This window comes from Nannospalax galili, unplaced genomic scaffold (genome assembly GCF_000622305.1).
Source record: "Nannospalax galili isolate Female #2095 unplaced genomic scaffold, S.galili_v1.0 scaffold1014, whole genome shotgun sequence".
In the NCBI taxonomy this organism is placed as follows: domain Eukaryota; kingdom Metazoa; phylum Chordata; class Mammalia; order Rodentia; family Spalacidae; genus Nannospalax; species Nannospalax galili.
In genome coordinates, this window is record NW_008335824.1 from 2,291,243 (window position 1) to 2,301,207 (window position 9,965).

The 9,965-nt window shown below is 44.0% G+C and overlaps 1 protein-coding gene across 5 annotated transcripts in view; it reads right to left on the reverse strand.

The window, feature by feature from the left end:
- Window positions 1–4,503, reverse strand: part of Cast (calpastatin) — a 129,084-nt gene extending 124,581 nt beyond the window's left edge. For 2 of the 5 annotated variants that reach the window (XM_029562275.1, XM_008830545.3), the window contains exon 1: window positions 4,120–4,501. In XM_029562275.1, the coding sequence (XP_029418135.1) occupies window positions 4,120–4,188 (69 nt within the window). In that variant the 5' untranslated portion in view covers window positions 4,189–4,501. Of the gene's footprint in view, window positions 1–3,518; window positions 3,673–4,119 lie in introns of all 5 variants that reach the window. The other 3 variants (XM_029562274.1, XM_017797502.2, XM_029562273.1) reach the window with 2 other exon arrangements.
- Window positions 4,504–9,965: the final 5,462 nt, after the last annotated feature.

Here is a 9,965-nt window from a genome sequence, read left to right on the forward strand (position 1 = left end):
TAAATGTAAAAGAAAATGCAAGGCCCAGTTTTCAATGTATGCTAGCTCTCTGCTCCCCTCAACATGTTATTAAATTATAAAGTTATAGAAATAACTTAAATTCCTCTATAAAAGAAGATAGATATTAATGGCTAACCACATAGCTATTACTTGTGTAATTCTGCTTGACTGAACACCAAGCACATACTTTCTTCACATTTTCAGATTCTGTTTGGCAAGCAGAGATGACACTGCAAAGGCACGCATTCCTGTTGTCTACTCTTCAGATACCCATTTGCCAGCAGAGCTTCTGGGATGTACATGTAGTAAGGATTCTTTTCTTTGAGGTTTCTCTAAATTTAAGGGGATGTCATGATGATTTACATAGTTGCTTTGTTCCCAATGCAGCAGGATGTGCATATGAGAAATGCAAGTGAAGGCCAGACATGTACTATTTTTGTGGTTTCATATGTGCAGTATTCTGCATTGAATCATCTGACACACAGTAGGTGGTCAATAAATAACTGTGAGCTCTTTGACCTTTACCATTTCACTGCTGGATTCGATGAATTTTTTGTAGTTAAAACGAATTCCATACCTCTTCAAGACATTCAAGCTGCACACTCTTTTTCCTCCTGAGCTAACTGGCTCTCCATCTGGGGAGGTGGCTTATAGTCCCCGTTCTTTACTGAATGGAACAGTGTTTGGAACTTAACTGAAAAAAACTTGATGGGATTTTTTTTTTTTCACCTTGTGGTAGCCATAAAGCTTTCTTGGCAAGTTTTCATTGAAAGTTTTCATAAAAAGAAAACTTTACTGTCATTCCCATCTTAAAAATACTCCAAAGGGTAGAAAATGATAGTCTGCTTAGAGATGTCGTGCAAGTGTTGAAATAGCCGCCTCAGGACTAAGTACCTGCTTGTCTACCCTGGACTCCCAAATGACCACTCTTTCTCTACCCCTAGAGAGCAGCATCATTCTTAAAAACCACTTGCATAATATAATTAACTTTCTGTGGAGCTTCAAAACTGACTAAAGAACAATATCATCCTATGTTGCTCAGTTCAAGAAGGCTTGTATGTAGCGGAAACCCATCTATTCAGGGATTGTCAGCCAAAAAAATGAGAGTCACATCTGACCTCTTCTATTCCTTTTTGTGTACACCCTATAATTTTGCCTTCTTCTAAAATTCACTGTAGCCAAGTGGTCTGTTTTGCCATGAAAGGCTTACAACACTCCTCCAGGTCTGGCAGCAATGATGGAGCCTTCTAAATGACTGGGCTCCTTGATCATACTGTCACTGGGGCCATGAGTCTAATTAAGCTAAGAAACACCATTAATTAACATAACATAATAAAATCAGCTATGACACAGGCATCTGGTTACTGATGTAAGCCAAATGTCCTCTTCTTAAGTTCTGATAATTACAAAGCTCACCAGACAGTCTTCACAGGCAGCTTTTTAACATTTAGTGAAGTGGGATTTTTTTTTTTTACTATAATCATAAAATTCTTCAGACGTTGATGGTATTCAATGGGAAAATACACAATTATGTTTCATTGGCTAGCTTTAGAGGTGGTAAGCTCTTAAATGACCACTTCTTTATATTACTCTAATTTTATTTATCTTTATTTTATGTGCATGAGTGTTTTGCGTGCATATAAGTGCAACTGTGTCATACAGTGCCTAATGAGGCCAAATGGATCCCCAACCCCTGAACTGGTTATGGACAGTTGTTAGCCCTGGGTCTTCTGCAAGAACAGTCAGTGCTGTTAACCAGTGAGCCATTTCTTCTGCCCATATATTACTCTAATTTTATTCTGCCTAAAGTAAGATCATTTACAATTTTTTAATATTTATAGGATGCCACTAAGGATATTTTAATTACAGGATTTTCCATAAGTATTCTGAGATGCATATATGTGTACAGTTACCCATTGGTATCTTTGGGGGGCTGGTCTTGGGAACCTTTTGGAAATGAAATCCTGCAGATGTTCAAGTCCTTTATGTAAACGGCATGATATTTGCACCTTATCTATGCACACTCTACCATGTACTTTAAATAATCTCTACATTGCTTATGATACACAATGTTAAGTCCACATAAACAGGTTTTTAATATATTGTTTGGAGAATAATGATAAAAGTTGATACATGTTCAACAAAAAAACAATTTTTTAAAAATACTTTTGATCAGTGGCTGAATATGTAGGCAAGGAGGACTGACTGTGTATCTTTACTTATAGTTGCAAATCAACAAAATATTTATATATGCATTGTATATGTGCATTTCATATATGTAGATATGTGTACATATTTTTACATACATAGAATAGATACAATATATGCATGTATATCTGTTTATCTGTTACAAGTTGGCTTTGTCAGCGTTAGGAGGGAGGATTGTGGGCAGGTTCTGTAGCCCCCAAAGCTACACAGAAAGCTGCATTTTTATACGTGTGTGTATTTTGTTGTTGAACGTATATGTATATGGCAGGTTGATTGATAAACTAGGTATATCTCATTGCTCCTTATGTAATGTATACCATCGCTGTTTTACAGATACAGAAACAAATTTAAAAAGACTGACTCCTTGCCATCTGAGTTGAGAGCTCTGAGCTGCTCTCCCTGGTGTGCTTGAGGCTAGTACACTGCCTGACACAAAGCAGATGCTCACTGAATGTTAATTGCCTACTGAGTAACGATTTCTAATTCCAACACAAGGGTTTCTTTGCAAAGACTGTCTGAACACTTCTTTACTTCTCCCAATATCACATGCAGAGGGAGAAGTGGTCCTAATTTTTTTTCAACTCTTACCATAAATCAATGCAATATAAATATTTTCCTCTCTGTCAACAAAGCATTTATTTTTGTTTTTTAAGCAATTTTATGTTAAATCATGCTTCCTAGTTTGAAAACATTACAAGTGCCAGCTTGACTGGGTATCACACCGAATGGTAAGACAGCCGTTCGGTGCAACATGTTTCTTCTGCAAATATAGAGGAGGAAGATTCCCATTCTCCGCCCCCCCCAACCCCCCAGCTCTCTCCTCGCTCTTCCCTCGTCTGCCTCATTCCATCCGTCCAGATTGATCAGTTTCTTCCCTGGGTTGACTTATTCTTTTGCAGCCCCTCTTCTCTTTTGCGTTCGAAACCAGGTTCAACAGCCTTCTCTATAAGTTTTGAGCTTTACTTAGTAGTGTAAAATTCTAGATCTGGGCCCCAGTGGCTAGCGTCTGAGTCTAAGACACCTCCAAGGGGCGATCTGCTCCAGCAAGGATTGCTTTCCATTCAACTTGTGCGTGTGCGGGCGAGCAGAGCAGGTAGGTGAAAGAGGTCGCCCCGACTCTCCCTCCCGGTGCACGCCCGCATACCACAGAAGGGCGAGCCTCCAGCTTCTGTCTACCCTAACCTGAAGGTCTGCCAGCGATCGCACCCCGTAGCCACCCTTTCCCCTCCAATCTTGGGACAGTACATCTTTCTGCCAGAGGGGCAAAGTAAATGCACTCCCTTCCCCGCCTTGCCCAGCCTTCCATTTACCGTCTTGTACCACCAGCTTGCGAATGCCATGGCCGTGAACGACTTGCTGCCAGCCGCGCGTCTGGGGATCCGGTGAGAGCGTGGGGTGCGGTGCTGGTGGCCCCAGGCTGAGTTTCCGCCTGGCTGGGTCCTGGCTCCCGCTCGCACTTCACAGCTGCCAGGTGGGAGGGGACAGGGGTGGGGCGCCAAGCCCCGCCCCCAGCCGCGAGGCTCCGCCCCGCCCGATCGGCCACCGCTGGTTAGGGTAGTGGAGCTGGTCCCTCGGGCTGCCACGCCCTGCGCTGGGACTTCACGCGGAAGACTGGACCCCGCTGCCCAGCGAAACGAGCCCTTTCCCTCGGACTCTATTCTCCCTTCGCTCCCACCCTCCCCGCCGTACCAGCCCATTTGCTCCACGAGCCCCTCGACCGAGGCACTCGGCCCCATCGCGGGCGGCTCCTGCCACAGCTAGCCCACCGGCGCTGAGCCCGGGTCCCTTTCCCCGGCACGGAAGGGGTCCACTCGGGCCCAGGGCGGCCACGCCTAAGGAAGGCGGCCCGCCGCCCTCGAACCCGGGTCCCTTGGTCGCCCGGCCCTGCGGCCAGGACAGGACGCCACTCACCTCCTGGCTGTGACGGGTTGCGCGCCGGGGCCTGGGGGAGGCGGCGGGCTTCTGGCCCGGCTGGGACATGGCGACCGCTGCGGGCGCAGCCTCGGGGAAGGCGCGGCGAGACTGCACCTCAGGCGGAGCACAGAGCTGGGACGGGAGGGGCAGGACCAGGGTGAGGCAGCTTTTCCGACCCAGCCCCTGGCCCGCGCCAGGCTCCCCCTGGCCCCGCTGGGCCCTCCCCTTCCTGCCCGCTGCAGCCTGCTGCCCCGCCGAAGTTGTCAGAGGCCTGAAACTTAACACTGTCCGCTCCGCTGGTCACCCGGAGACCCTCCCCTGGCGGACCCCAGAACTACAGAGTTCCTACTGGGTCACAAAGAGGGGGAGCCGGAGGTTGCAGAGTTCCCGGTTCTATTTGCCCAGAGGTATCTAGCGGTTGTGCAACTGAAGAGCTGGACCTGGGCGTGGCCGGTCTACGCCTAGACCTTCCAGCAGAAGAATCTGCAGAATTAGACCTTTTTTGCAGTCTGTCCTGGTTTAGCCTAGAGAGTTCGCTAACTCAAATCTAGCCGAAGCCTGGCTTGTAGATAAAGAAGCAGATCCGGAAAACAAAGTGGTGTGCGTGTCTGCATGTGCTTCTGCGTGCCTTTTGATCATTTTTGTTTGGGTAATTGTGGAAGTTTCCCCATGTTTCCTGAGCAGGAGTCTGCAGGCTCCCATCCAAGCCTCTTCTGGGGTTTTTTGGTTATGTTTCTGAAGCTGGATTGCTTTTGTCTTGGGTTCATCTTAAGCAGAACTTCCTGGTTTGGGGCTGGAAGTGAAATTTAATAAGCCCTGCTAGAAAATGCTCATCTGAAGAGTCTGTCAGCCTTCAGTTACTGCTGACACGTGATCAGAGGGGACAAAAAAGTCTATGCCTCTGCAACTGCATCGCGCTTTGGGGTCTTTGCAACAATTTGAAGAGCTATGTTTTAGGCAATTGAACAGAGAGAAGCCAGATTATAGAGAAAGATTAATCATATTATAAGGAGCTTGGCAGAACAGAATTATGGTTTTTTCCCCCTATCATCTCAGTTTTAGGAAATCCAACTTCCCTTTCCTTAGAAACACATGAGCTGTGTTCTTCATGGGAGGGGTGGTATTTAAATGCATTTCTTGAAGTGTTCTGTCATTATCTACACAGCCAGCACTTCAACAAACAGGCTGCAGTGCAAACATACTACATAGAATGGAAACTTTGGATGTAGAAACTCTGTCCATTTAGCAAAAATCGATTGGTGGCATGCATCAATTACACTACTCATCAAATACATTGTTAGGCTGAAAAGACTGTCTTATGGTCCTGACCAAACCAAAGCAGTGATTAAACAAACAAGCAAAAGGCACAAGGATGAGGTGGTAGACAGCTCTTCATCCCCAGCCTCTACTCCCAGAACTTGAACAGTTTTCATGCTAGGGAGCCTGATATTCCAGATCCAAGATTTTAGATCCCTAATGTACATTATTCTAAGTCCAGAAGAAGATTGATTCTCATTAATTATATTACACGCAATGTGATACAGTGTTCGAGTATTTTTAAATTGAATTTAAGCTAGCATATTTTTGAGACTCTTTTATGTGAAAGGAATGAGAGAGAGAGAGAGAGAGAGAGAGAGAGAGAGAGAGAGAGAGAGAGAGAGAAACAGATGTTAAGTGTGCTTAATCGCTGCGCCTGCCATCGGATGAGCCTGACTCACTAGTGGTTGATTGGCGCCCTCTTCTGGATATTATGGGCATAGCAGACGCAGAGCTGTGCTCTTGCCTTCTATCTGTGGGACCCCGTTTTCTGAGAGGTTTGAAGGACAGTCTGACTTGGGCCACCCTTGTGGTTCTGCTGGCCTGGGACCTCCTGCTTAAATGTTCTCTGGCATCCAGGGAACTTATAGGTTAACTGGATTCATATGGCATTTGTAACACATGGGTATTTGTGAAAACATACAGTATGTAAGTACAAATGTGCTTCAGCAGTTGGGGGTTCCATGAGTGTTGTTGATTATTGATGGGGAAGGAGCACTGCACAGGGCAGCCCACTGGTAGGATGTAGACAGGAGAAAAGATGAGGCCACCAGAGGAGATAAAGGGGAACCTCCCCCCACCCCACCATCTCACCTGACTGAAGCTGAAGCTCTGTGCTCAGAACAACCAGTCCCTTTATTAATCTATGATTTACTAAGTAGTTACATTCTGCCACACGATATGTTAGATATCAAAATCCAGAAAAAATAATACTGCTGTTTCTCAGGCTTTGCCTGATTCAGAACTCACATAAGCAGGACACTTGCCACTCAATACCTCAATGGCCATGAGTAAAAAAGAGTATCAAAGAAGTTGATGAGGTAGTTTCACTTTCTCTGTAGTCAGCAGTTATGGGGACCTTGAAAATATTGTTTGGCATTTGGAGATCTTGGAGAAACTCTTTTTATAAACATAGATGACTTTTGCTATCACAATGTCTGCACTTAAGCATTTATCCTTTTGCTTTTATTCAGTAGCAATTTCCTGATTCAAGTAGGTGTCCAAGACCTATTCTAAAGGTTTTTATGGTACAGTGAGAGAAACAAAGAAGTAAATACACAGACACTTTCACCTGCTCACAGCGTGGGGCAAAGGCAAGCAGAGGCCTCTAGGAAGTGCTATAGGATCCTGACAAGGGGCTTCTTGCTTTTATGGAGAGAGGGGTGGCTGGCTAGCAGGAGGGGCTGCTCTGAACTGCTTTGTTCTGTGATTAACCTGAGCGAATTGAACACATTCCCAACCCCCAGCAGTCTTCACATTTTGCATCCTCTTCATCCACTCTGCATCTACCCTTGTTGAGAAATGCATCACTTCCCATTAGTAAAATGAGAAAAATGAGAAAAAGAAAGAACTGAATCTTCATCTTCAGAAGAGAAGAAAGTGGAGTTAAGAAAGCACTGAAGGGACAGTAGGAAGCTGGTTCACAAGCAGATTCTAAAGCCCTGGCAAGAGAGCATTCTAAAAGATAGGGTTGGCCCATGCTATGGATCATATAAACATAAAAGTTGTGGTCCACCCAAAGGTCATGTCAGACCAAGAATGAAGAGTAGCCATGTAATCTGACTGCTGAGAGTTTTCTACTAACTCAGACAATAGGTACTTTTTGAGGTACCCACAGTATGGGTAGTGGCCACTTCTATACCATCTCACATCCCTTGAAAAGAAGGTCTGCCAGAAAACCCGAACTTCCCAGATAGCATCCAGGGTCCTTTAGTCTGACTGAAATTTTGCCTGTTCTATTTTTTTCTACCTCCTTTTAGCCAAGTTTACTTTACTCTAGTCACTTTTCCCTGAAAAGAAAGAAAGAAAAAGAATCCTCACAAATAGGCAAAGACTAATTGGGAAAATAAGCAAATCTCTTGGAGCCATTTTCTCCTGTGTGACAATGTGTGTCTGAATAAGAGCTTCATGCTTCCATTATATTTCCCGGGAGCATGGTTTCACTGGTAAAAATCTGTGTATAAAGGTGAGGAAGGTGTGCCTTCCTTGGGGAAGTATGGTTAGGCCACAAGAGCGTTGTGGTGCTTCTCCGCTTACCCTGAACTTGCACATGGATACAGATGTAATCAGGGGATGGAAAAGAATTGATATAGAAGGATAAAGCAAGAAGAGAGGAAAGAAAAATGGTGTATGACATAGTTTTTATTTGTACTGCTACCAAGAAAGATTTTCAATCATACATATAGCTGTAGTCAAGACTTTGAATTTGTCATTCATAATTTATGTCCTGTTTTCCTTCACAACAAAAGAAAACATGCCAACTATCTTCAAACCATTTTCTTTGGCATGACTAAATTTCCTGCTTTTTGTCTCTGTGCATCAAAGAGGATCGAGATAAAATCTCCAAGAGTGCTCTTGGGAGGGACACTTGTGGAAGGCGAGGTGGGAAAGCAAGGGGAAAGTTGATCTGGGGGGCAGATTCAGTGATACCTCAGATAGCCTTGCAGGAAGTATTAATTAGAATTTTCTGGGATAGGGTCTGGAGACAGAAAACTGGGCCTTCAATACACCTACAACAACCAATCATTGGTTTTTATTAGTAAGGAAGAAGTATGGTCTTCCCGGAGGAGGTAGCAAACGTCAAAGGGGGTTGACAGACAAGGTGTGTCTCCTGGTAGCATTCTTGGGAGCAAGGACAGGGCCTCCCATACTGTTGAGTAGGATCAACATATCTCATCACATCCATTACACTACTCAGTGCTGTACAACAGCACAAAACTTTACAAATAAAATGGAGGAGGGAATAAACATTGTGAAAGTGCATTGCCAATTTGCTTCGTTACAGGGCATTAGGAATGAAAACATTGCCCAGTTAATTTAATTTTTCCCCTTTTGCAGTGATACTTGCCTTCAAGAGAGGTCACTGAAGAATAATTTAATTCATAGAGCAGCTATGCTGTTAATATTATCATCTAGATACATAGAAACAACTTTACAACTTTGAACTGCTAAAAATGAATATAAAGAATAGATATTACTTTCATTTTTCTAGTTTTGTCTAGTGCTAGTAACAACAAATAAAGAATGCCCCTACAGGGCTGGTAGCAAACAAGGAGGTATAAGATATTTTCTGCCTGCTAGAAAGCCATGTGACCTTTCCTTCTACAATTTTCTTTGCCAATTTCCCCAAGGTTTGCAACTTTCCATCCTCTAGGGCATGGGGCTATGGAAAAAGCTCCATTCTTATTTTGTTTTTATTTTATGATGAGTGTTTTACTTGTGTGTAGGTAAATGCACCACATGCATACAATGCCCAGAAAGCCAGAAGAGGGCATCAGATTCCTTAGAACTGGAGTTACAGATGGTGGGTGCTGGGAACCTAATCTGGGTCCTCTGCAAAAGGAGCCAGTGCTCTTAACTGCTGAACCATCTCTCCAGTTCCAAGAACTCCACTATTAACGGTCCATACCCTTTGCTGGGCCAACATTTAACTAGCACGGTGTGAATCATTCTGTTTATTGTGCTGATGGTTCAGGGTGCCAAAAGAGTGAAATTGAGAAGCCTCACAATGGCTCCCAGAGATTCAGGATCTGACCTGGAAATCAAGCCCATGGCTCCCCAGAGATTTAGGCTCTGACCTGAGAACAAAGAACATGGCTTCCTTCTGCTGTATTCTAGCCATGCCTTCCTACTGCTAGAGACTACAAAGAACTGACTCTCCTTCTCTATGGGGCATGGACATCCTCTAAGTCTGAAGAAAAACAAACCCTCTTACAGCATTCTTTTCCACACCCACAGCAACATGTCAACAGTTCCCTGAGGGTTTCAGTACACTGTTGTTGTTGATTAGATACAGTCCAGACTCCAATGGCATCTTCTGTATACAATCATGCCCTGATGGTGATCCTTCAAACTGACACAGCACTTTTGTTCTATGAAAAAAATATTACAAAGAAGTTTCTGTTTTTTAGAAACTTTATTTTATCAGGATTTTTTACTTACATGGACCTTGAATTATATGACTTTTTGCTGTTCTACCCAGTGTCACTTTTTATAAGTTGACAGGTACCTTTTCCTTTGAAATTTATAGACTGATATATCCAAAGTAGATACTGTTGGAGTCTCAACACCATACTCCAGACTGAAAACTTACTGAGAGACAGAGTCTTGACAGAGGGATCAAGCTAAGATGAAATGATGGGGTGAATCCTAATCCAATACGACAGATGTCCTGACAAAAATAAGATATTGGGGCACGTACATACACAAGGCAAATGTACTTGCAACCTGGAGTTAGGCCAAGGAATTTCTAGGTGTCAGGGGATAGACTTGTAGCAGCTCCTTCCCATCTACCTCAGAGGGTGGTC